The sequence below is a fragment of the Ammospiza nelsoni genome, chromosome 2 (assembly GCF_027579445.1).
Source record: "Ammospiza nelsoni isolate bAmmNel1 chromosome 2, bAmmNel1.pri, whole genome shotgun sequence".
Taxonomy (NCBI): Eukaryota; Metazoa; Chordata; class Aves; order Passeriformes; family Passerellidae; genus Ammospiza; species Ammospiza nelsoni.
In genome coordinates, this window is record NC_080634.1 from 20454058 (window position 1) to 20481567 (window position 27510).

The window sequence follows — 27510 nt, forward strand, 5'->3', positions numbered from 1 at the left end:
GCACTGCTGATGCCCTGGACAGTGGTGAATTCCAAAGCATTGTGTCTCATCAGCAAGGAAGGTCCCAGAAACCCCTGTGAAGAACCCATTGCCACCTTCCACAAGATCTGAACCTAGTGATTCTCAATGAAACCAGGTCATATGAGCTCTGGTGGCGGACAGGAGTCCCAAATTCTTTCTCTTAGTTCATGTAATTGCATGAAGCAGTACTTGGACTAAAGTACTGCCTCTGAGGACGCTAAGGGCACTTTACACATTAGTTTTTCCCTCTGAGGACAAGCTGAAATTCAATTTCTCATGAGGAAGCTGAAGTCATAGCTGAAATGTGACTGAGCCAAGAGTAAATCCCAGATTTGACCCTTATTTTCAGAAACTCTTGCTGGCACTTCAGTAACTGACACTCAGGAGTGCTTTATGAGTTGCAGGTGTAGACTAGCACAAACCAGGAGCTGCTGTGAATATTAATGATGTCATTTCTACATCAGCTGAGGTCTAAGTGCAAATCTGCTGGGGGTCCAGTTTATCTCCTGCAGTAACTGGCACTGTCAGGAGCTGAATTCTTTTCTTTGCTTTTGGCAAAGTGGAGCTCAGAACTATATGCTAGAGCTTGATACATTGTTGAACAATAACATCCAGCAGAGCGAAGGCTTTTTTGGTCTGTGCTCTCTTCCTGAGTATAAATTAGATTTTTGCAAAATCATTAGGATCTGGAACCTTTCCCTCAGCAGTATTTTTAATAGTCATGTGGTTTTGTTGTTTTGAATTAAGTCATGCAACCTAGCATTCTGCTTCCTTAAGGTTGTCTTTTAACCAAAGTGTTCTTTGCAGAGGTAGTTGCAGCCTTATATTTTTAGAGCAATAAGCTGAAACACCTTGAAAAATGTGACTTGATTTTGTACTTTCCCATTAAGCTTTGCAGGACCATCCACTAAGCAAAAAGATAACAAATTCCTACTGAGCTTTAAATTGAGCTCGCTAGTTTGTTTGGGCTCAGATGCTCTAGCTGCCCAGATTAAAGGGAGAGGTGATCCACAGCAGTGTCTTATGTCTTTGGTCCTGGGAGACCTGAATTGGATTATTTACTCTGCTGTCTGCGTTGTATATTTTCCCTGTGCCTCCGTTCCTCAGCTGTAAAACATCGGGGCAATAATTCTTCCTTACTTCATGGGTATCTCAAGAGGCTCAGGAATATAAAGGCTGAGCCACAGGCTCCTGCAAAGGATTGGACAGCGAAGATAGAGTCTAGCCTCTCTCCAATTGTGTTGCTGATTTTTGTATGGTTTTGTGCCTCTACCCCTTCTTTTTCAGTCTCCCATCTTTTGCGGAAACACATGGGAAAACTGTGCATCTCCTCCTTTGCTTAGTGATCTGAGACACATTTACTACGAGCACAGTTGTTGGGGAGGATGAAACAAGAAAGCCTTATAAATATGACTGCCTGGCAAAAGATTTTGAGAATATAGAAACTATAAGTGAGATTGAAATAAAAGAGATCCCTTAGTTGTAGTTGAACAACGGGAAAACAATGATGTGACCAGCTGAATGTAATCCCCCCTGGAGGAAACAATTCCCTCTACAAGCAGGCAGGCCTAAGAGTGAGAGCAGGCCTTGCAGCTTGGCAGATAGGGCCCAAAGAGTAAGATTTAGGCTTTAAAATGTAACACAGTATGGTAATGTAGTGATTCTTATAGGTTGTATAGAAATGTTATAGGATATGCATGCTGTAGTAGATTAGTTAATGAGAATCTGAATATTCAACACTGAACATGACTTATTGTATTGTAATGAGAACTTCGTCTCTTTTCCGCTCTCTTAGCTCTCTTATCTCTCTTCTCTCTTATCTCTCTTTGCTTTGTCTCTGCTCTCGTTCTTCTTCGCGCTCTTTTGTCTCTTTGTCTTCTCCTCTACACTTCTTCACCCCCTCCTTTCTACATGCTCTCCACTCTTAACCCTTTGCCTTTAACTCTCTTACACTTTAAGCCTCTCTTCTCTCGGGCCTGCTCTGAGCTGCGGCTGGCAGCTCCCAGCAGGGCCCTTCACCCACGCCCTTTGCAATAAATTGCAAGTTATACGACTTGGCTTCAAAGAGATCTCGTCTCCGTCCGTCCCAACCATGCGACCCCCCGCAACTTCTACACACAGTAATTATTGCAAAAAATGTTGACATTATTTTGCAGGCATGCGCATGCAAGAGGCTATTTACTTGCTAATTTTTTTTTCCTCGTTTGGTCTTCTTTACAGATTCCAGCAAGATTATGGCAGACTATAGCCACTCACAGAACCAGATGGAATTACAAAATGCTAATTTGGGAAAGGGTTCTGTGGCAAATTCCCCTGAAAGTAGTCTCCAAGATATTACGGAAAACCTCAACACAAGGAAATATTCATCAACTCTTAAATTTAAAACAAATGGGGACTATGCTGGCTCTTATTTAACCCTTTCACAACCTATGCCAATTAAGCCTAATCCTTCCACCAGTGTTAAAAATATGCACTCTATTAACAAAATTCAAGGAGGGAAGCAGTTCCCCTGTGAAAGCCCATATCTTCCAGATAAAAGCATCTCTGCAAAGCATTTGAGTTCTATATCAGGCATGTCTCCATCCCTCAGTGGGTATAGTTCTGGAAGGGCAGATTTTGACATTTATGCCAGCAGAGAAAATGAAAAATCCCTTGGACACATGGAAAAGTTTCACTACTCAAAGTACAGTCAGAGAAATAAATCTTATGACAACATCTACTTCCCAGGAATGCTGGAATCTAAGAAGATCTCAGGCTCTCTGCTGACTATGTGGAATGGAAGCTCGGGGAATGAGCTGATGCTTTCACCTGGTAGCAATTCTGGGGCAGCCAGCATGCCTTCCAGCCCAAAGCAAGGCAGGAGGATGAATGCTGAAAACAGTCTGGCCCTTCACATAAAACCAGTGAAGTACAAGGATGAGCTGATGGAAACTCTGGGTTCACGGCCAAGGAAATACTCTGGTGGATCTCTAAGTCATATGGGAATGTACAGTCGTTCCCTACCCAGACTTTATAAATCAACAGAAAACCAGCTGGTGCCATTAAGTTTGCCCCCCAGAAGCTCTCTGGGTAATAGTAAAAGGAAAAAACTTGGAGAAAAAGATCTACCTCAGAATGCTTTTGATGCTGATAATTACCTGAATTTTTCTTCTTGCAGCTCAGGGGTTTCACCACATGTAAACTCTGTCTCCAGGAGTAATCCTTATGTCAGTTCAACTCTCAGTGTTCCTGCAAGCCCTCGTATTGCTAAAAAAATGCTTTTAGCACCTTCTTCCCCATATCTCCCTGATGATTTTGACAGACTTGGACTCTCAGGAACAAGTCCCTGTAGTTCTTTCTCCCCAGTGGATTTTGACAGGTCATTCTCTGTCCGGAGAAACCTTTCCACCAGTTCCATGGAACTTGATGACCCAGATCTGGAAAGTTACAGACAGATGCCAAATTCTGTGCAAACATCCATGCGTGAGCGGAAGAACAGCATTAGCTCGATTTCAGGAAGGGAAGACCTCATGGACTATCACAGGAGGCAGAGAGAAGAGCGACTTCGGGAGCAGGAGATGGAACGGCTGGTAATTTTTTCTCTTCCTCTTAATTATCTGTGATACTTAACATTTGCAAAACACCCATCCCAGGTCTAGCCATCAGGAAGGTACAGCAAAGAATAAGCTGCTCTGTTTTGAAATTCAAATGCAGCCCGCTCCAGACACCTTGTTTATTATCACAGTCCACGAAGCTGACACTTACAAAGCATGCTGCTTGGATAGACAGTACCATTCAGCCACCCTGGAAAAATGCTGGAACCCATGTAAATTGTGTTCAGTTATCCTGCGGGCTGTGTTAAAATGTCTGTATACATAAAACCCAAAAACTACATTGCAGGGATCCTGCAGGACTTTTTGTTTTAGATGATGGCACTGTTTTGTGATAAGTGGGCAAAGAAGAAGAGATTCTGCTCAGCCTTGTGTGCTGCAGAGTCAGGTGTACATTGGTGTGGGCTAAACGGCCATCAGCAGTTTTCTCTTCTTAGTTTTCATTTTTTTCTTTCTGAACATGTTCATTAAAATAGAGGCCTCCTTGCTTCTCCCCCTCCCAAGATGGAGAGTAGCAGAGGGGAGCAGTTTCTCTCCTTGTCTCAGTCAGTGTAAAGCAGTGCATACTGCCTCAGCTTGGGATTATCTAGATAGTAAAATATAATTTATGTTTACTGAAACAACTTGTGTGTAGGAAAAATAAAAAGGTCTCCAGAACCTACAGAGGTATTTGAAACAGTTTTGTATTGAAACTGTCTCTAGAAGAACACATAACAGTTCCTCCAAAGGGTTTTCGAAGTGGCTTTGGGACTCTCTGACCCTATTAACATGTGTTCATATTTTATCATCCACATAGAAGCAGAGGTCATTAGATGGGCCGCTTGGTATTCCTGAGTCTTAAATTTGAGACCCTAATGTTACATTTGTGTGCCTTAATTCACATCTTATGAATTTGAGCAAAATGGCAATAGGATTCTCTTGAACCTGTCTAGTTTGCATACAGACAGCAAGCCTGCAGGAAAAGTCACTTTCTGGGCAGGGTGGAGGTGAAAAGCCATGGGGAAGATGGATGCAGGGGTAGTGGGAATCTGGGAGAAGGAGATGCCTGTCAATGACACTAGCAATGACCTGGTGCCTATGCAGGGCCACAGTTCCCATCTTGAACCACACGAGGGAGCAGGTTTAGGCTAAAGAACTGTAACCCAGTGAGATGTCTCCCCTTCCCCCATCTCACCTATGTCCTTGATGCAAGCTGGTGAGGAGCCTATTATGCAGACAGAAGTCTGCCTTTTCCTCCCCATTCCACTGATCACTGTAGTTTGTAAGATAACCACTGTTGTTTGCAAGATGTGAAAAAGTCTTTTCCTGCTCAAAGACTGGAGTGTTGAGGCTCAGGTGTGAGAGGCAGGCAGGCACTGCCCCCTCCCCACTCCATGAGTGTCAGAGCAAGTCCACCCGTGCTCTGCTTTGCTCCCCAAAACCTCTGCTGGCTCCCCTTGAAGCTGCAGCTTCTCAGGAGCAGGGACTGAGCTCCCCAGGGCAAGAAGGACTGGCTGTGAGTGAAATGGCTGGGGGGCTTAGGACAAAGGTTTTGGGAAACATGTTTCTCCCTCTTCTTGCTGCCTTTGTGCTGCCAACCCTCTGCTCCTTTCAGTAATCTTCTCCCATCCTGGTGTGTTGTGTGTGCAGTGGTGATTGCTTCTTTGCTTCTTATCAGAAGGTTTTGCAGGCAGTCATGCTGTAAAACCTGAGATAATCAGTCATAAAAGCAACGTATTTGTATTTCAAAGAGAACAGCCCTTCTTTTTTTTTTTGTTTTAATTATTATTTGTGTTGAGGGATGAAAGATACTGGGTTGTTTCAATATTCAGTGATGCTGATAATCATTCTGGTTTTATATTTGGATGAAATGGCTACATTCCCACCCCTCAGTATTTCGTCTTGCTCACCAAGACTTCCTTCAAGTCCCAATTCTTCAAAAAGAGAATTTTCTTACTGTTTTTCCAAAGCTTTTGAAAATAAGATGATGTTCTGTGTGTTGCATATTTGAGCATGAAGGATTTTCCTCCTGCTTGAGGTCATCTTATACTCAAGATCCCATATCTGCTCCATTCTCTATTTACTAGAGCTATCTGATAGAAGAGCGAAATATCAGGACAGTGCATCCTTCCACTGGTTTGAGAGTCTGAAAAATGCCATAAGCAGATTTGTAGATCTCTGAGAAGCAGAAAGATATATATTAAAAAAATCCACACATCAGTTCTTTGTATATTAGAGTCTGTCCTGTTCTGGTGTTATTTTACTTTGTCCTTCTGTATGGATCTCTGTCCAAGGATAGTCAAGGATCTGTCCAAGCAGGGTCTTGATATATCCAGCCAGAGCTTCCAAAGAACAGTTTTGTTTGCCATTGTGTACTGACATGGGCAAAGGATCCATGTCTGCTCAGGTCTCTCTTTTTTTATGGGGTTGGGGAAGGTACGAATAAAAAACCCCAACTAAAGAAGCACTCATGGATATCAAAACTCTGTGCTCTGAGCTTGCAGTACTATGTAAAAGCCCAGGCTGAGTAGCTGGTAGGTAAATGGCAGGGGAAATGTAGTCTCACTGTGCACAAGTGTTAGGATTTTCCCTACTGGGTTTTTGAAGCACAGTAGGGAGAACAAAAATGTAGGAATACTCCAATAAATCCATCAGAAAAAATAACACTCTTTTTTAGAGGACTAGACTGCCCTGTGGCCCACATAAGAAGTGGAGACTGTCTTTCTTTGCACCAGCACTGCCTCTGTAGCTATTCTGCTGGCACAGAGTGGCTTGAAAGTATGCTAATTGATAGCTGATATTCACTTCCGGATTTTTTTTGGTAGTAAAATCCCTGCACTCATTGCAATTTGACCTAGTATCTGCCCTTGAACTCTTCTGTTTACTTTCACTTGTTTACTTTTTCTTTTCCATATAAATTATTCTATTTACTTGTTTTTAGTTTGCTTTTAAGTGTCAGAGGCTCTTCTGGAAGTTTGCATTTAGAGCTGCTGCTGCAGCCTGCATACGAAAACAAATTATCTGCCGTCATTGCCCAAATAAATAACCAGAGATTAAAAAAAAGAAAAAGAAAAAGTAGAAATAGTAAAAATATGCAGGTTGGTTTTTCTTTAATTATTTAAAAGTCCAAGTTTTAATTTGTTTCTGTGCACCAAATATAAAAGACACGTAAGTAGTTGTGTAGGATTTGGTGGTTTTCCATATCTGTTTCTTTAGATCTGCTGTCTGTGGCTGGATTCACATAAATTGGCTGAAGACTGGTGCCCCTTCTGCTTCGCCAGCCTGTTCCTTTGTGGCTTGAAGAGCCGGGGAAGCTGGCATTCCGAGTCCTGCCATCCCCGCTGGTGCTGGTGCTGGGGGCTGATGGGCTGTGGGAGCAGGTGGGGCAGCCACAGCTGCTCCTGGCACGGGCAGCAGGGTCACAACCTGCTTCTGCTTCCTCTGCAGCCCAGCTGACCGGACATTGTGTCCCACCATGGGATGTTTATACGAGCTGTACACAAGTAGAAGTTGGAGTAGCTATTGCTGACACTAGCCCAGGAGCCTTATAAACAAGGAGAAAGTTACTGCTGTGATCTAATAATGTTCCATGTGATTCAGTTAGCTTTTTTTTTTTAAATTATTATTATTACTATTTAAAGAGGAAATCTCACTCTTTTTTTTTTTTCCCTGAGATGAAAGCCCAGTTGTAGCTGCTGGAACTATAAGGGGCTCTTTTTCTTCAGCTGATATGGGGCTTGGGAGTGGAACTGCACAGGCAACATAGTTTAGTAGATATTAAGGGTCATCTGTTTTCTTTGATAGCTACTTGTTTAAATAGCACTAAAGTTTTCAGTACTGGTTTTTAGGCAGTACAGTGTATTTCCTCTAGATGGTGGTAGGTACCTAAAAATTAGATGTGCAGTAGGTTCATGATGCCTTCCATTGCCCAGCTGTCCATAGGAATCTGTGAACATACATAAACATTGTTAATGAAGTTTTAGTAGACCCAGGATTTGTACTGGGAGAGGTTTGAAGTTATCAGTGCTTGAATGAGCAGTAATAAAATTCAAGGGGCTTATTCCATAGTCCACTTTGTCACAGTCAGAAGAGCACTGAATTTCATTAGTGTATTCAGAAGTAGGGAATAATACAGAATATCACTATGCCTGGTTTGCATTGATGCCTTGCAATTTAGTAAGATGTTCTTATGCAAAGGGAAAATGAAACTGTTTTGTGGTTTTTAAGATGGTACTGTTTTAAAATCATGGTTAATGGAGCTTATGTAAATCTTCATATGGTTTGTGGAAAACCTCATATACATGTTTTATAAATCTATATTGGCACTGTGTCTTTCTATAGACCCTTAAAGCATAAAGTACCCAAGCTGTATGTAAAACTGTAAGTGATTAGCTCTTAAAGGAGTCCGAGCCAAGTAGACAAAGGTAGCTTCAAGGTAATTTTTCCCACCACTAGTATTTGACAGTCTCTATAGTTTTACAGAATAGCTACTTAATATGATTTAGTTTTGTAGTTGAATAAGTGCTGTATAATAGGATAAAACCCCCTGCAGAATATAACTAATATTGATGACTCCATAACTTTCCAGGAACATTCAGTTTCAATTGTGTTGTAAAACATTTCTGTGGGGTCTTTAATAAGCCAAAATCTGGATTACATATGCCTAATTTTTGCAGCTATATGTATTATGTAAATTAACACTCAGGTCCAGGAAGAAATCAATTACAGGAGACCTGTTCTCATTTACAGAACGTAAGTACTGCTCTGTAACTCTGGTCTTCAGGCTTCTGCCCTCAGTGTGGTTCGAAAAGGAGCATCTGCATAGGTACTATAGTGACAAAAGGGATGAACAATGCTGTTATTTTGGCAGCCAGTGGCATTCCCTCAGGAGCAGAACACATGCCTTGGGTACAAGAGCTAATTCTTGGAAAGTCATCTGCTCAGCTCTTCCCTGCAGGCTGTCTCTGCTCTGTGCCACTGCTCTCTCCTGCTTTTACCAGTCCGTTTCTCCTGTGCCTGATCTGGGAAGGAAAGGACGAGGCACACCTGCTCCTCTGCTGTGACCTGGGCCTCTCCACACTGCTCTTCTGTGCAGGTGTCTCTGCTGTCACAGCTGCCTCTGAGAGTGGGACATGAAACACACGTCCTGCTTCTGAAAGCTGTGCTACTGCTGGTAACTTTGGAGCTGAAGCACTAGCTATAGCAAAACAAGGACTGGCAGTGAGAAAACAAACTAATCTGGAGTGAGAAAATGGTGCAAACTGCAGGGAAGGGAAAGAACACTTGCAAATTGTTCTCAGTCCCAGTTCAAGTTTATCATTGAAATAAGCTCCTCAGAAATGTGGCACAGAAGGAGAAAAGCTTTCTCCAGCCTCTCCTTCATGAGGTAGTGAATGTACATGTGAGAAAGAAAGTTTGGGGATTTTCTGCAGCTGTCTTCTCCAGTCTTTCTGCCTCTCTCCCCACCATCCTTTTTTACTAGCTCCTGTTCCCAGCTTTTGCTGAGAAAGTGGTGGTCTGTCTGAGCAACTGTAGGAAAATTTTTCTTTGGCAGCTGAAAAGTGCAACAGCTTCTCCCTTTCCCAGGCAAAGGGAACCTGGCTGCATGGACTAGCCATACTTCATGTTAGTCTTTGTCACAAGGGATAGACTACATATGTATTTTTAATGAAATTTGAGGTTATCTAGTTCCTAGTAGCACTTACCTGAAAAGCTTCCTGTTTGCCACAGCCAATTAACAGAGGCTTGCCTTGATATCCAGATATCAGGCACTTCTACACATTTGTAAAATTCATAAATGTGATATGTAGCAGATGAACAAATCTAGGAATCACCACATGGTTGCTGTTAAAAAAGTGGGATATTTATCTTTGCTGTTTTGGAATTTTTTTTACAGGGTACCAGGGATGTCTCTTAATGTCATTGATAATCAATAGCAGAAGAAGTTTATTAGCTCCTTATCCTTGTCCCTCAGCACTTAAATTTGCAGCCAACCATAGGTGATATGTAGCTTTCTCAAAGCCAGGAATAGTGAAGCTGCTCAGGCAGAAACGGCACAAGACTTGTTACCCCTTTTTGTAGTGGGCAAGAGAATTACACAGAAATGTTTAAATGTTAAAAGAAAATAAACAGAGATGTTTAAATCAGTTAGAAAAGACATTTTATAGGGAAACACACTGACCAGCTTACAAGGCTTGATTCAACATTCCCCCCTCCCACCAGAGCCAATTTTAAATCCATTTCCTGCTCTTGACGTACCGATGTTTTTTCCCCTCTGCTGTGTTCAGTGTTGCAAATAACTTGTGTGGTATCTCTTGCAAAATTATTGACTGGATTTTCCATATCCTACTCATTCGGTGTTCTTCATTGCAAGGGTGCTTTCCTAGCTTGCTTCTTCACTGAGAAATTAATTCTGGAAACAGTGACATGCAGGTGTGCTGGAACTGGAACGAGCTGGCTGAGATGAAATGATGAGAATAGGGTGTATAAAATAACCACAGAGCTTCCTGTCCATAAGCCTCTCAGCACATGTCAAAATAGAAGTGAGAAATACCAGTATTTCTGTAATGTGTCTGAAAGCTCATCAGGAATTTTTTGAAGACTGGTTTTCCTGCAATTTTTAAGCTTCTTCTGAGCAACTGAGACTTGACAAGGGGGTGGGGGGGGTGGGGGCGGGGGGAAGAATTCCTTTTTTCCTGACTGCTGGCAAATGGCTGGTTTGCTGCCAGAGCCCCTCACCTGAGCACTTAGGCTGGAATGAGCAGTGGCCTGCTTTGAAATTTGCTGTTTCCTATTATTGCCCAAGGGATGGAAGCTTGGCATGGGGTAACCCGATACAGCCTGTTTTTGCAGGAGGGATGGGACCTCCCTTATATCCTGATGTCCATGGTTCCTGTCTAATAATCATCTATAATCATTACGACAGGCCTGATGCCGTCACAACGGGAGAGCTGCATAATTACTGACTGTCCCAGCCAGCACTTGCACAGGGCTTTAGGAATTGGGTTGCCTGGCCAAACTCTTAGTAAGAGGGAGGATAGTGGTGTTGGAAGGGTAAGAGGCTTATAGGGTCTGGCAGTAGTTGCCTGGAGGGAAGAAGGCTTTGGAGAGTTGTAATTATGTCGACCATTTGGGGTTGAAGGATGTCTGAAAATCTGCTATTAATGGAATAGCAGAGGACCTATTTAATGGAAAACAGAAGTTTTCAGTTGCTGCTCTGCGCTCCGTTATTTCAGCAGCTCATCTCGATACAGGAGGATTCTGAGGAAAGCTGCAGTGGGAATCTGGGAATAAGCCCCCCAAAGGCAAGAGCGCTGTCTTGTTTGGGTAGTGCTTGGAAAGGGGTGGGTTCAGACAGGTTCTCCTGCTCAGAGGTCTGAATTGCAGGTGATGTGGATGTGTGGTGCATACAGCCAGGTGATCTCTCAGTAGCCCTGGGGTTACTTGGGGTGCATGTAACCAGTGTTGCATTTTCATACAACGTAGCGGCTTGCTGCAGGAAAAGTTGAGGCAGTGCGTTGCGTGCCTTGTTTTGCTTGATCCTCGTTATCACTTGCTGTTGGGCATAGGAAGTGTTGGGGCTGGCAGAAGTAGCTGCTGTGCAAATTCTGCTTGCAAATGTAGTGCCAGGTAGAGCTGGGAAAGCAAGTCTGTCTGTGGTGGTTCCTGGGGATGGAGGGTGAGTACGTTGCTTTTTTGGCTATCTTTTTAAATACTACTGTAGAAGGATTTCTTAGAAATCAGAAATTAGATCATTAGTGCAGATACTAATGCCAAGCATAGAACTCTCACAGTGGTCTTTTTTCCAGCAAAATTTTCAATAGACTTATGGTAAGCAATTTTTCTTTTCTTTTTTTCTTTAACAAAAGTAACACGAAATTACATAAATGTTTTACCTCTTAAAAACGAAAAGGTATAAAAAAAATCCGTCTTAAATAGAAGTTACCAGAAGCTATGCATGCAGTAAGATAAAACAAATATAACTTGCTAATAGTTGATAAAAGGTGTCATAAAGATCTATAAATCCTTCAGAAATTAAATGTTTATCAAAACCTGAAGCATATCAAGTTAAAATGGCACAGCTACTCTGAATCTCAAGTTTGAAATGTTGGTATGAATCCATAGAGAATTTGAGTAAACTGGTAAATAAAGATTCCCTCCACTTCTGTGCATTTGATAGATGCTGTATTTTAGATGTGATGCCTCTTTTTTCTGTTAATGCTCCTAAAACTGTGTTTTTCACAATGTGGACTAGTTCTCTCAAAAGGAGGAATCACAGTTAACAAAATGGAAAATCTGAATAAGTCAGGAATGCGTGAGTTCATGGAAAATCTGTGCAATATTTTGCAGCTTGGTAGGAATATAGCGTAAGTGTGAAATGGAACAATTAGTGATTTACGTAGTGAGATCACTGGACGTGTGTACATACAAATGGGATGTAGACACAGACACCTCAATAAAAAATTTAAAAGCACATTTCACAGAAATTAATAGCTAGTTAAATAAGATGTCCTAACATTAATTTATCTTTCCAATGTAGAAAGTTTTAATATTCTTAAAATCTTCTTTCACATTAATTTTGATTCTTCATCTTGCACTGTAATTTATTTCTTACAGTTTATTATCTAGAAGTGGTAGATGTACTTTAATCCTTCACTCTAAAACAAAACAAAAAAAAAAGACCCAAAGCAACAAACAAACAAACAAAACACTAACCCAAACAAAACAAAAAATACAAGCAAACGAATTTTGACTTCATCTTTACTCTAGCTCACAAGTGACACTCAGTGCTATTATCTTTTTCTGAACTAGGAACGACAGCGGCTGGAGACCATCCTCAATCTGTGTGCAGAATATTCCAAATCTGACAGCGATCCTGCTGCAGCCACTACAGTTGCTGATGTTCAGAAAATTAACAAAGAGCTCGAAAAACTTCAACTCTCTGATGAGGATTCCGTGTTTGAAGACTCACAGATGAATCTGGAAATGAGGTTCAGAAGCCACTTGAAATCATCTGCGAGTGACTCTGATTTCTCAGAGCTGAGCAGCCACAGCCGTGGCACTGCTGCTTACCTGCCCTTGCGGGGGCTGAGGCCTGAGGAGCACTTCAGTGAGAGCACCAAGCCTCCACCTTTCGCTGCTCACAGCTTCCTCAAGGACGCCACTGAGTCATCCTACCTAAGCATCACACCAAAGGTAATGCTTTGTAGAAGGAGACAGCGTAATCCAGACTTGAAATCCTCCTCTAGGAGTTATCTGTCCTGGCAAGGGCCACAATTAGGCTGGCTTAGGTATGGGAATTAATCTCAGAACTCGTACAACTTTATAAGCCATCAAATATAGAAGATATAGCCAGCAAAATGTAGCAGCCGACAAATTATTATTCCATATCTTGTGGAAGCTAATGGTACTGGAAGTTGGTTTGTTTGTTTCATGGGATGTACTGTTCAGGAAGAGTTTTAAGACCTTCCAAGGGAGAAAGATTTGCTTGAACAATTATAGCTACTTAAATAAAGGTTTCCAGAACCCTGCTTATCATCCTGCTGAGATGTAGGAGGGAAGAGAACTCTGCTGGTTTTTCCCAACCTGAGGCTCTTGTAAGAGGAGTATGTTTTCTCACACTCACATGGGAAGTGAAGAGGAGTTGCCTGAGCCAAATTTACTTCCTGTCTCTTTTGTGGGGTTGGACCTGAGCCTCTTGCCAGATCAGCTGTTGTCTCTTGGGAATGATGCAGTGGCAGCAAGCCTTCTGCCCCTCCAACCCAACTGCTGCCTTTAATAAGCTGCACCTCCTTTCCTGTGTGCTTCTCACTGCTGTTTCATTGCCAAAAGGAAGTTGTCCTTTAATAAAGGAGCTAACAGCATTCCTAACTATTTCTGTGCTCGTGCAGCAGCAGCCTCCTCCCGGCTGTGCCAGAGCAGCAGTGTAGCAAGTCCAAGTGGCAGGCAGTGTGTTAAATAACTGGACTGAAGAGCTGGAGTCAGGAGTGAAATGAGATCAAGCAAAGCCATAAAAGTAGGTTTCTGTTTAACAAGTTCTCACATTCAAAATACTTTGTCTCTTCTATTTGCTGTTATTTACACACTGTATGATCTTAAGCGTGGTTATATGCGTCAGGTGAATTGTATTTACCCCTGCTGTACTCACAACTTGAGAGTCAGTGGTGTGTGTGTAGAAGATGAGAGAGGTGTGACAGTAACAGATTTTCATTTCCAAAGGGTGATCTCTGTGGAAATCTGTCTGCCAAATCTTCTGGTGTGAAATTGTGTTGAACAGGAACATGCTATTATGGCTTGACTTGCTCTTTCCACATTGAAAAGATGGTAATGCATGCCACTTACAAGTTGTTGTGGTCTTTTATTTCTTTCCCATTTGTTGTTTCGTTCATGCAAGTTCAGAGATCCTATTTAAAATCCTTATTAGGAAGTTGCAATCAAAGATGTTATGTCAGCATTATCCAAACAGGAGACAGAACAAAAAGAGGCTTTGCTGCTGGGACTACTATTGCTAAATCAAGGAATAGTGTTCATTCATTCATTGTAAAGGGAGTTCTGCTAAGCCCTGAGAAAAGCACCAGCAAGCAATTGCATTAATGATGTGCAGCTTGTCTTTAAATACTGAGTTCAGATTTGTTCAGGATAAAATGCCTACTCTCACAGTAGCCATTCATTAGCTGAACTGAACCTCTCTTGAGCAAGGCTGTGTGGCCCAGAGGTGACTGCGAAGACCTGCAGGCAGCCCAACTGTAATCCTGCTTGGGGATAATGAACAAGCAGCCTTCCCAGAGGAAGTGGACTGCAAGCCCCTGGGGTCAGGTGAACATGAAGAATGCATTTCAAACTCAGTACTGTTTGATCTAGTATTGGATGGTGTAAGATCCCATGTATTTTCTTCCTAATCTTGTTTAATTCTTGACACAGGCATCTAATAAGGAAATATCAATGAAAAGTGGAGCATTAAGGGTGCTACTTCCTTAGTGCTACCTGGGGAGATAGGATCAACTTTTGTCCTTATTTTACAGAAGCCACCCACCTTCATGGCTGGTTACAAAAATGTCCTATCCTACTTCCTGGGCTGTATTAAATGAACAGCTGAAATTTACCTAAAAAGTGTCTTCATCTGTCTGTGTTTTTTTAATAAGGAAAAAATTGGATTTTCACAACGTGAATAGCACAGCATGTTAATTATTCTCAAAGGTTAAGTTTTAGAATGAATAGTATTTACTGCTAAGTATAGTATTTACTTCCAATGCCTGGAAGTAAAGTATCATGTTGTTTCTGTTGTACACCTCCTAAATATAGAAATGGCAATGTAGTAGATAGGAAATATGTAATGAGTTCAAACCAACAGTGCCATACTTGTCTAAAGTGAAAACCATATGGAAGGGGGCAAAAAAGGCAGCATTTGCCTCTTTTTCTAATGAACCTCTTATGATGTGCAGTTGCAGATATCAGAATGCGCCAGTGAAGAGCAGAGAAGGCAGGAGCTTGGTCAACTGGAGGAGGAACGCATAGTAATACTGAATAACTTGGAAGAACTTGAGCAGAAGATCAAAGATTTAAATGACCAGATGGATGAATCTTCAAGAGAGGTATGAAAATATGGTTTTGCTTTTCAATGTCTTGGCTGTTAACGTGTGCTTCCATAGCGGAAGTCTGATGGGTTCAGCAAGTACAACATGAGGCAACTCGTGGATGTGTGTAGTCTTCATATTCTGTGCTTTTTCACCAGAATCACAAACCTGGCAGTCTCCTGCTGTAAAGGGTATTTTTTCTCCAGCTGGGGGATGCTTATAATGCTTGGATTAGCTTTTCCCAGCTGTAACCATTACACTCTGAAATGGAATTGGAACAACCTTGCTTATTTAATGGCCACTCAGTTAATCCAAATACCTTGGGTCACTTGGGAGTTTTACGGTGGTATCTCCTGTGACTGTTTAAAGAAAAAGGAAGTGAGACAACTTCCTTTCAATCCTCCTCAGCTTTACAGTGGCAAGGGTAGGCTGGCAGCCTGTTGAGTTCTGGAATCTCACAGTTGCAAACTAAGCTAGCCAGGCATTTGGGTTCTGCCTGCTCCAATTATCAGCAACGGGAAAGAAACAGCTGTTCCAGAAGGGTTTCCTATGGAGCCTGGGCACAGAGACGGTATCATAACAGGAGATAGCACAGAGAAGAGTTAGAAAACAAAAAATTTTGGAAAAAAGAATCTTCAAGCTAAAGTTGGTTTGGACTTTATTTTGCACTATTTTATGTGCAATTTTACTTTTTCTCAAATTTGTGACCTCTTTTTAACTTTTGTGGCAGAAAAACCTATGTTTTTTTTATCCTCTCCTTTTTAAAAAATATTTCTCTCTTGTGAACCAACTCATTCCCCTCCTCCTGAAAATAATGTGTATTGAGATTTCTTCTGAATCTGGACTGCTTCTGAAAGATGTTTTGTGTTCCTAGTTGGATATGGAATGTGCCCTTTTGGATGGGGAGCAGAAATCTGAAACAACAGAGCTGCTGAAAGAAAAGGAAATATTGGATCATCTAAACAGGAAAATAGCTGAACTGGAGAGAAGTGTTATTGGTGAAAAGACAAAGGTAATTCAGTTATTGTAGCCTGCTGTGTTCTCCGTTACCCTCGATTTTCAAAATATTTTTATATGGTTAACATTAATGGAGCTTATTTGATGAAATACTGCCTGTAAGTAAATTTTCTTCATAAATATGGAAGAAAAATTTATTTTCACTGTCATTTCCCTTTCACAGTATTGTTTTCCAAGGTATGATTGACAAGCAAAAGATAGTAAGCTAAAATAGAAAGACCTGACCTACTGTGAAGATACTTTTATTAATAAAAACACCCCATATAGGCTTGTACTTGTGCTACCTGTTGTTTAAAAGAACAGTATTAATTGAACTGTTCCCTCCTTTATATAATTTGGAGGGAAAAAAAAAGAAATTATTTTCTCAGCAAAGGAGCAAAATGAATAAGGGGGCAGTTTTTATCTAATATCAGATAGAATACATAATATAAGACATCCATCAAGTATGTAATTTTAAAGTCATTATATTGTTTTGTTTGCTGACTGAAAATTTAAGTACTGAAGACTATTCCCTCTGTAATAAAGTCTCAGAAATTAATTAGTTTTGATATACAGTCACATACTTAATTGCTCTCAGCTACACAAGAAATAGATAGGCACATATTTCCAAAATAAGATAACAGGGTAAGAAGTCTTAAGTGCAGAAATGGAAAGGGCCTGCAAGATGAAGTTGCATCACTCAAGGCAGGGAGTGCTGGTTCCCTCCAGCAGGCTTTTTGCTGGCCTCTTCAGGCATGCAATTCCCTTCTCCACAGGGGATCTGCCACGGCCAATAATACCTCAAGGTCAGGAAGTTTTTCCAGGGATTTCAGCCAGCGTTGTTTCCTTTTAAAATTTTATCCTCTACCTCATAATTTAGGCCTGTCACTTGTGGAATTGCTCTTGCTAGTCTCTCTTCTTTTCTTAAGCTTTCCAGAAATATCTGTAAGTCTTCTGCATTTTTTGCTTAGAAAAGCTGCATGTTTTTAGCACGTCCACAGTTCCCATTCAATTCACATTTTATAGCTTGCACTGTTTTATTCCGAGCTTTCTGTCCTCAATTTCTGCCTGCCCTGTCAGGAACCTGGCTGCTGTTTTTTGGCTCTGCTTATCATGCTTGTGTCTGAAAAGGAGAATGGTGGTCCCACATCTCCACTCTGTGTGGAGACAGTGCACATCCAGTTTGAACTTCCTGAACTTCCCTGTCTGCACTTTTCTTTGTGCTTGTGTACCCCTCACTGATCCTTCAGCTTTCAGTGTTGCCTCTGGTCACATTTTAAGTTGCCTACGGGACATGTTTCATACTTGATTTTAGCAGAAAGATGAGTTTAAAGTGGGTATCAGCAGACAGGGTGTGCAACCAGATGCCCTTCAAAAGAATGCTGCTGGAAGTTTTGGTTGGTAAGCAGTAATAAATAACACGTTCGGAAATTCAAGAGATCTTTTGTATTGGCTTTCCAGTAGCCTGAAAGTTCAGTTAAACTAATGGAAGTTATTGTAAAATCTGGACAAAATTTAAATTTCCTTGCAGCCATCTGTTAGTGTGTAGGTAGCAAATGACAGGTCTAGATTAAATTTTCAGGTGAAATGAAACATGGAAAGCAGCCTATAAAAAGCACTTTTTGTTTAAAAGGCAAGTTCACTCAAAACATTTTTTTCAGTATGAGGCATGGCACTATTCAGATCAGCTACAAAATTTAGTTGTGTTTTTTTTGTGTTCCTCTTTGTTTTAAACAAACAAAGAAACCCAGTTGTGTGTGCTCTAAATGTCAAGCCATGGCTCAGTATGGCTCAGTTAATACTGAAATTATCTTTGCAGGAATGCACTCACAGTTGATTTTTTTTGTTTTTTTTTTTGTTTTTTTGGGAATATGTCTGGAAGCATTGCATAAAAGTGAAAGTTGAAAATAGAAATGGGAGATGGGCTTCTACGAAGGGAGTAAAGTATAAAGTGACAGCGTAAGTGTTCTGAGGAAAGTAGTGTCAGCCAGAAAAACAGATGGCATTGATCCTGTCAACAAATAAAAGTTCTGGCAGGCTTGAAACAGTAGCATTTTTTAAAGCTTGATTGTTCTATCTATGTTGAAGTTCAAGCAATGCCGATCTGCTGCAAGATAGTCAACATCTTGGCTCTGCAGTAATACAGAATCAGCCCCCACCCACAAAAAGGGGGCTCAGGTGGAGGTAATAGGTAGTCTGTTTTTCTGAAATAATTTGATACTTAGGTCAGAATTAAGGCTTGGGTTTTGACCAGGAGTTTCCACTCTGCTGATGGTACTTTTTGTGTTATGTCTTGCTAAAACAAGTGTCCCAGTGTCCACTGGTTGGTCACAGTTTCTATTAGTTGCCTTAATATTTCACCCCTACTGATAGCTGGGGTCTTGGTTTTTGGTGGGGCTTCAAGGCAAGAAGCTGTTGGGGTCCCATATCTTGAACAGTGGTTACATTTCTGCCAGAGTCAGGGAGTGATATCTGAATACACCACATGGTGTTTGTTATCTGGAGGTGAGAGGGAGAGTTCATTTGATGGCGGGGGCATTAGTGCTGTGTCTCGGTCCCTCAGCGAGCCTCTCAGGAACCCTCGGCCAGTCCCGAGTCGGCAGACACCGGGGGGGCAGCCCCGCCACGGCCGACAGTGGGGAGACACTCTGTGCCCCGAGGGCACCCAGGCTGGTCGCCTTTGCAGCCGAGGGCACCCAGGCTGGTCACCTTTGCAGCTGAGGGCAGAGACACTAGAGGCATCGGTAGAAGATAAAGGGCCCACTCTTAGCAGGGGTAAATCCAAGGTTTTATTAGGAGTCCCAAAGGAGCTCCTCAGGGGGCCTCCTGCCAAGAGCCCCGGGAGATGTGCAAAGGTTACATTTAAAGGGAGGTGGAAACCAAAAGTAGATAACATTTTACTAACCAATAAGTGACCCTAAGAGATGGGTACCGGGGGATAGATATTTAGGACAGCATATGGGGCAAGGCTTGGGGGCCTGATCCCTAGCCTCTGGCTAATCACTCGACGATCTGGACTAAAACTTCTAGATGGAGAGATGGGATGGTGAGTGATTGACAGAGAGCCAGGGTGGGGGTTTGCAGATGATCTCATCCTGAGAGAGGGATAACACAGGTAAAGTGAGGGGAGTACAGTCTGGGATAAACCATTTGGGAAAAATATAGGGATACAAAACAAAACTACTTCAAAGTATTACAAAGTATAAAAATGCAGTACAACAGTGCTGTATATGATGACATTTGTCTCTGGAGCAGCTTGAGCATCTCATGAAATTTGCTACTGATCTTGACACCTATTGACAGGAAACTCCTGCCTTCTTGAGTCTTATCCTTACCCATACACCTGTTTGAAAAACTGTGAAATTCTTAAAAAGAGAGATAATAAACTACAATCTAATTTTTTGGCCATATTATGTACTTGAAATGAACTGTTTGTAGAAGCTCTTATACTACCTTCTACCTAACTATTTAGGATTTTTTTTAAAATGCCTGTGCACGTTTCATTTAGGTGATAACACAAATTTTGACAACTTTTTCAGAGTATTAAAGCCACAATTTTTAGTCCTTGCAAGGCAAAAGAATTGACTGGAAAACATACTGGAAGTCAGAAGGCAGGAGTGAGTTCAGGATTGGGCTGTCGGTGTGCTCTTTGCTGTGGTGCAATCTCTCTGTGTCCCAGCCCCTTGCTTGTAAACCAGGGATGTATTTTGTGACTGGGTTTGTACATTATGTGTTAAGCTGCATGCTGGTCTCATCCGAGTCCCATGCTCAACCCTCTCAGGTCATGAGGCAGGACTAATACGGGAAGAGGACAAATGAACGAGTGGGGAAGATGATGTAGTGCACACCCTCAGGGTAGTTGAAAGCTTTTCCCTTGCCTTTGTGATTCTGCCACCACACACATTAGAAGGAGTGAAGCACCTTGTAATGGTTTTCTTGGGTTTGGAAAATCAGAGCTATGGGTGATTGAGTTTCTAAAAGATGACAAAACCTTTCAGCACCCCTGCTGGACTTGGGACAGTTCTCATGTGGTACCTGGCCCGTCTGCGACCTACCAGTGCTGTCAGGACTCAGTTGTTCTGGCTGGAGTAGCTACTTCCAGAGCTGTTTCACATGGCCTGTGCTTTCAGCTGTGCTGGAAAACATGCTAGCATATGGAGAAAAGTCCAACTTTGCCTCCTTGTCTGGTCTTCTTGAGAACAGCTTCCTTTCTTCTTCCTTTCTTCTCTACAGAAAAAGATGATGACCTACATATGTGAATATCAGCTATTAAGCTATTAATCACAAGTTCCATTTATGTAGAGAGAGCCCTGATAAGTCCTTACTAACACAATTTGACAGATACAGCTTGAAGCTCTCTGAGAAAGAGCTTAGTTATAGATCTTGACAAAATTACTTTGAGCACAGCTTGCTCAAGATGGAGCTGAGCTAGGCAGTATGTAATAAGTTAGTTACCATTCATACAGAAAAAAGAATTATTATGAACCACCTTCTTCTGTCTTATCAACCTGCTTCTTATGCTCATTTTCATATGCCTGGCATACCTGTTATTTTCTTCTCTTAATAGCTTTTGCCGTGAAACTGACTGGAATTTAGTGACAAAGAAAAAAATTGTGGCAAGTTTCATGCATCTGTCCTTAAAGAGATGGAGAAATGCAAGAAAGAGTAGTCAGAAAATACAGAAAAGGAGCATGTACAGTTTGCACAGGAGACACTGTTTTATTTCAGTGGAGTTTTCTGGTCAGTTATATGTAATTACATTTCTCAGAAACCTGTGAGACTTGTGAGACTAGCTGATTCCATAGTAAGAGGGACTGAATGTGCATGTCTGAAGTCTAGTATGGTTTATGACAGGTTGCTACCTTAAAACATGATGATTTATAGGTGAGTTGGACTGAGGAAGATCCTGGAGTATTTCAGACCTAGATCATGGAAAGTATGAAAAATGAATTATTCTGCTTGTTGGGATTTTTATTTCATTTGCCTTGTAGGCTTCTTTACAATTTCTCTCTGAAATTAACACATACCTTGGGGTTTGGAGGGGGATTTTTTTTTGTTTGTTTGGGGGGGTCTTGGGTTTTTTTTTTGTTATTTTGGAGGACAGGGAGATTTGGAACATTGGTAAGTAAGCTCAAATCACCTAGCCATACAATGCATATCACAGTGAGCTGATAAAATGATAGGGTTCTTACTTGTTTAGGGAGGTTTTGCCCAGTTTTTAGCTAGATTTTCAAGAAGTTTTCTCTATTTTGTCCAATTTACTTTAATTTCTTCAGAGTTTCCATGAGTTTATGCAGAAAGGTTGGTTCACAGGGAATATGTCCGTGCAGCCACATGTTGGTCTACAGTTTTAGCCAGCCAGCCTGCATGCAATAGCAGACTGGGATGGAAGACAAATTGAAAAGCAGCAGCTCTCTGCAGAAAGGGTGTGGAAAACCACTAAGGCTTAAAGTAGCAGCATTGATCAGGTATAGGGCATTGTCAACCACTGGAGACAGCACCAGAGCAATTTTTTTTCTCCTTCTTCCTGTTCCCATTCCTGTAGGGGCTGTGATTGCCTTTAATACCATCCTTTTCTCTCCTCTCTGTCATGATCATCTATGAGTTGTATTGTGTATATACAGTTTGGTTTTTTTTCTCTTTCTTTGCCCTTAAATCAATTTTACCAGATCTAAAGATTGGTTTCCTTTTCTGACCTGTGTTGATCACCTATGGTTGGTGTTCATACTGTGTATCCTCTGCTGACATCCCATCGCTGCCTTTGGGGACAGTGTCACACGTCAATTCTTTTTACTGCTATCCTCCACAATTCCCTGAAGTCCTCCAAAACTGATCCAAGCATTGCTCCAAGCATGATCAAATCCCAAGTTTGATCAGTCCTGCTTTGTATTTGGGCTGACCCCACATTTGTTCATAATGTTCATGTAGAGGCAGACCATAGGCCAAGTTGGGCAGTAGGCTAAGACCAGATGTTGCACTTGTTTTCTCCGGAAATAGGATGTTAAGAATTCATCACATCAGCCAGACTACAGCTGATGTGCCTCTGGCATTCACACTGGGGCTTACTGCAGAGAGGTATTAACCAAGTCCCAGCTCCTGCGGTAAAATGAGCATGAGCAGCAGGAGCATGGGTTCTGTTTCAGCTGTGCTGCCAGTTGCTCTGGAGCAAACAGATGTGGAGTCAGCCACAGACCTGTCTCAGCTGCATATTAGATTTGGCTTGCAAGGTCACAAATATTTCCCCTTCTAGAAGAACTTGTCTTGATTCACTTATAGAAAACACTGCATGAAAAATTTCTCATTCACTTCTCTCTTCTCATTCGCATTTAAATGCTTTTTGTAAATCAAATGGACTTTGCACAGCCTGAGACATCAGTGAACTTAACTCCACAGCTGCCAAACATGTAATGCCTCTCATTGCTGAAAGTGATATTTCCTGTTAAGACTGCACATTTTGAAGGGAGCCAGTTTGGTGGAATCTTAGCACTTCCTATGCTATAAATAGACCAGATGAGTATCGCTTTCAATCTCAAAGGAATAAGTTTCTAATTTCTTGAGGCATGTAACAGTATCTCCGGCAGGATTCTCAGGGAGTTTTATCCTTGATGATGTCTCCTCACACTCGAGGTTGGACTTGGTTGTTGATGAATGAGCATGCTTATAGCTGTGCATAGACATTTAGAGAGCTATTTATAGCTTCAGAGGCACTGCAGCTAAGGTCAGAGAAGTCCTTGCTGCTTTGGATGGCTAGGTGGGCAGAAAAGGCAAGTGTGAAACAAGGTGGAAGACTGAGGGCTGAATGTTAAATGGACAATTGAGTTTGTGAGTAGGGGAACTATCAGTTTATTCATAGCTTTCCTTCTGTATTGGAAGTAAGGAGGATTCAGCAAATGGGGCTTCTTGGGAACAGCACTCTGGAGGTGACATCACAGGAGTTGCATGCTTCTCCCTCACTGTGCAGCTCCCTTGTGCTACATCCTCTGTATTTCTGATGCCTGCTGTTGTAAGACAGAGGCTACTACAGGAAGTTCAGGTCATAAAATATGCTGGCTCAGTTGCTATTTTCACAAGCTTAATAAAATCTACTTGTGTTCAGCATAATGTTCATCTGATTGTATGAACTGAGAAGCTGCACATGTAAATGAACATAATTGAGCTGGGACTCTGGTTGATATTGGACTTGTATAAAAATTCTTCCCATTGTTTTTATATACTGGGAGAACTGAATTCCACTCCTGGTCCCACTCAGAGATAAAAACATAAAGAAAGCAGGCAGCTAATAAATGTTTATTTGTATACCTCTGCCATGCATGGGGGTTTGATAAACATGTCAGGCATAGCAAAGAGGAAGTTTTCCCACAGTTTGAAATGGCAAGTGCTGTATACTGAAAGACATTGCTTCTCTATGGCAAAGGGTGGTGCAATGTCCAATCATACAGTACCTGCTGTACCACACATTTGATTTCAAAATTAAATAATAGTTGGGACTGGAAAGAGTGGAAATGAGTATATGCTGTGACAGAACTCAACTGTTCTTGGGGTAATCAGAATACTACTAATTTTTGAGTATTAAGGAGAGCTAGAGACCATCTGGAAGGAGATGCATTACCACCGAACAACAAGTAGGAAAAGAGAGCTCTACAGGTGCGATGCTACAAGATAGCAGAGAGCCTGGCTTCAGAAACTTACTTGATTATTTTTGCCTGGCATATCAGGCATAAATTGTTTTTCCAGTTATTAATTGCTGAATTTGAGAAAATGCATCTGCCATGTCAGCCAGTGAAAGACATTGAAAAAATGCTCTGTGCTCTGATTTATTGGTTCCCAAACTTTGGTCCATAGATAAATAACAGTCTACAGCCAAGCTTTAAGTGATGTGCAGCCAGTCTTTGGAGCTGTGTTGCACAGTAAATAATGTAGTATTTGATTACAAAGATTAAAAGGCCAAAGGCTTTGGAGGGTGAGAAGCAGTGTTCTGAGTACTGTTGCTTGAGTGGAACAAAAGGAAAGTTGAACTAGTTGAAGGAGACCAGGAAAGCTGTCCCCTGTGATCCCCATGGACAGGTTGCAGTTCCTATATCCTGAAGCAAATTTGCTCCATCACTTGATATTTCTGCTGCAACAGGATTTCCTGGCCAAGAGTTATTTCTTTATAATGCTCTGTCTCATTCTGGCTTGTCACTGTTTGCTAAATGTATTTATCTCTACAGAGCCACACAGGCATGAAATTGATTCTCCTAGGAAGCTCCATTTCTCTCTCACTACCAAACTACAGTCATTTTCCATCTACTTTGTTTTCTAAAAGCTGCTCTTTCTCAGCTTCATCAGTTACCTCACTGACATGGCTACAGTTCCCTTATTTTTTTTTTTTTCTTACATTAAGTGAGACAAGTGTTTGGGCAAGGGGCCTTTAACAGCACAGTGATGAGGGAGAGAAATAATCACCCCCACTAAAATTATGAATGTTTTGCTTTGATTCTTTTGCGTCCCACCACTGCATTTCAACTAACAAGGTTTCTGTTTCTGACCTGCATGGTTCAACTGTTTAGTAAGGTTTTGCCACACACTGTCATAATCACTAACAACTGCTTGGGTTTGAAGGTAATTGTTTTTATTTTCTGGTTCATGCTTCAGGAAAAGTTAAAACTTGATGCTGAGAGGGAAAAACTAGAGAGGCTTCAGGAGCTTTACTCCGAGCAGAAGACGCAGCTTGATAATTGCCCTGAATCCATGAGGGAACACTTACAGCAGCAGCTGAAGAGGGTCAGTAGCAAGTTTCAAGATTGCACTATTTTTTTTTAAATTTTGTTGATTTTTAATTTTTTTTTTTTTTTTTTTTAGCTAAGTGTAACATTTTCTCTTTCAAGTATCCAGTGCCTGAACATATTTGCAGCTTAGAATTGTAACAGTCATGAGGGTTATGGCTTGTGGTTTTTTGTGGAATGCTTGTAATAGATTATATGCGTGCAAACAAGTAACATGCAAATGTGTGGATTAGAAATTATTTGGTGTTGAATGTTTCTAAAGCTTTGCATCACTTGCCTGTAATTAGCCCTTTAGGCCTACTGGGTTATTTGGAAACTGTTGTGATGTTTAGATGGATGGTGGAACATCATTCTTTATCTGTGTGAGCAAAGAAAGAAATTGGCCAGTAAATTACCATTTCAGTGAAGCTATGGATAACTTCTTTTTTTTCAATATATAACTTAGCTGTTAGCCTTAACTGTAGTTTGAAAAGTTAATTTTGAAGATTTTACCACTTGCTAAAATAGCTTTATTTTGTTCTGTATTTCCAACAGCTTCACATTGGTATAAATTAACTTTTCATAAAGTCTAATTGCAACTTGATTTTTAGTTTGTATTATTTGTAAGCAAACAAAAATAGAATATTGGCAGTGAAAGCACCCTTAGTTTCGGTGAAAAAGTCTTAATATTCATTAGCCTTAAGTAGGTTATACAGCACATATAGTTAGCTTTAGTAGGTGGGGAAAATAATTTTAGAAGCATCAGTATGGGACGCTCAAGATGCCATCTAAAAGTTAAATCTTTTTTTCTGTCTTGGGAATAAAGGGTGTAATAGCAATAATGAAAAAAGGACTTTTTCTGCTTTATAGGAAATACTCTTTAGATTATTCTATTTTATTCACAGAATTCTATTTTGTTTTTTCAAAAAAAATGCCCAGCTTTGGAAAGAACAATGTTAAATTCTCAGTTGCTACAGAAAGTTTGCTTGTTTTGAGACACTTAAAACTTTTGTGTATTATCTTAAAAATAATTCTTAAAAAAAAAATCTCTTCTTAAAAAAAGGAAGAGTATTATGTAATGTCTCATACATATTAAAAGGAAAGGAAGCTTTTCCTCTGAAGTCGCATGCTTGAATGTACTGATTCATGAGATGCTGCAGTCTTGTTGCTGTGGGATGGTAGTAAATCACTTTTCACTACTGACCACCAAGATGCTTCTAGAAGTCTGTTTGGTTAAATTTTTTAAATTATTTTTTTAATGATTTTTGTTCCTTGCAAGTCGTCTTAATAATGATTTTGGATTTGAAAGTGCGACAAAACTTGAAATGTGGGGGTATGGTTGTGTCCAGTTAGTTCTATTGCATATTGTTGTAGGCCAGTTGCAGTGGGAGTTTGCTGTGGCTGCTGTGGTCAATGCAGTAAAAGTTATCACTGAATTAGTGCCCAGTAGCTTCAAACTGATCTCAAACTGTGAGAGCAGTCGTGAAATGATTGTAAGTATTTTACCCAAAATAGAGAAAATATCTTCCTGAAAAATAACGGGCTCCCAACAAAAGAAGGACATGGACCTTTGTGAGTTCAGAGGAGGCCACAAAGATGACCAGAGGGCTAGAGCCTTGCTCTTGTGAGGAATGGCTGAGAGAGCTGCGTTCAGCCTGGAAAAGGAAGGCTCCAGGGAGTCCTTACAGCTCCTTCCAGTACCTAGAGGGGTCTTCTACAGAATTGGAGAGGCACCTTTTAAAAGAGCAGGTAGTGATAACCCAATCACATTAAACTGAAAGAGGGGAGGCTCATATAAGATGTTAGGCATAAATATTTTACACAGAGGTTGGTAAGGCTCTGGAACAGGTGGCCAGAAAACTTGTAGGCTCATCATCTGTGAAAATGTTAAAAGTTAGGGACTTTGGATGGGACTTTGAGCAACTTAGTCTAATGTAAAGTTCCCTGCCCATGGCAGGGGTTTGGAATGAAGTGATCTTTAAAGTCCCTTCCAACCCAAACCATCATGTGAAATACCTTAGTCTGCATCATGTTCTGTTGTGCTACTTTACTGACAACAAAGAAGGCACGAATGAGACCAATTCCCTGAGGGTTCTCTGGGGCTTCAGTAATTTTTGCCCAGGGAAGTGGGCAGCCAATTTCACTGTAGCAGTTGGCTGCAGGGTGGGGCTGGAGTTGGGGTTGTAGTGGGCAGATAACGAATTCCGAATTCTTGCTTCCTTGTACCTGAAACACATATATACTCTCCCTGTTGGGCAGGAAGTGTATTTTAAAGGCCCCCAGTTGGCTTTTTCATCATCAGTTGCCTTCTCTGAAGTCTGTTCTATTGCCTTAGTAGCAATTACTGTTGTGTACAATAGGCTAAATTTACTGACTCTCGTGGCCCAGGCAAAGCCTTTTGGTATTTTTGGGGATGCTGAAGGTGTCTGGTTAGTTCTGTATTGTAGGTAACTGCTTTCCTGTAAATTTTACCCAACACCTTTGCTTTTGATCTCTTCACCATCTCCTACAAGTGAAGAGCACGTCTTTGGAGAGTAAGGGGAAAATATTTGTATTCCATGTATGAACTTGGATTCTTCAGTTTCTGCATCCTGTGTCTTTCTCTGG

At 41.2% G+C, this 27510-nt stretch overlaps 1 protein-coding gene across 7 annotated transcripts in view; it reads left to right on the forward strand.

Annotated features, from left to right (window-relative positions):
• The window catches only part of PHLDB2 (pleckstrin homology like domain family B member 2), a 63865-nt gene that overhangs the window by 11520 nt on the left and 24835 nt on the right, over window positions 1-27510 (forward strand). For 6 of the 7 annotated variants that reach the window (XM_059493036.1, XM_059493071.1, XM_059493078.1 and 3 more), the window contains 5 exons: window positions 2242-3590; window positions 12402-12785; window positions 15032-15181; window positions 16038-16175; window positions 24794-24922. In XM_059493036.1, the coding sequence (XP_059349019.1) occupies window positions 2242-3590; window positions 12402-12785; window positions 15032-15181; window positions 16038-16175; window positions 24794-24922 (2150 nt within the window). The remainder of the gene's footprint in view (window positions 1-2241; window positions 3591-12401; window positions 12786-15031; window positions 15182-16037; window positions 16176-24793; window positions 24923-27510) is intronic. The other variant, XM_059493064.1, reaches the window with a different exon arrangement.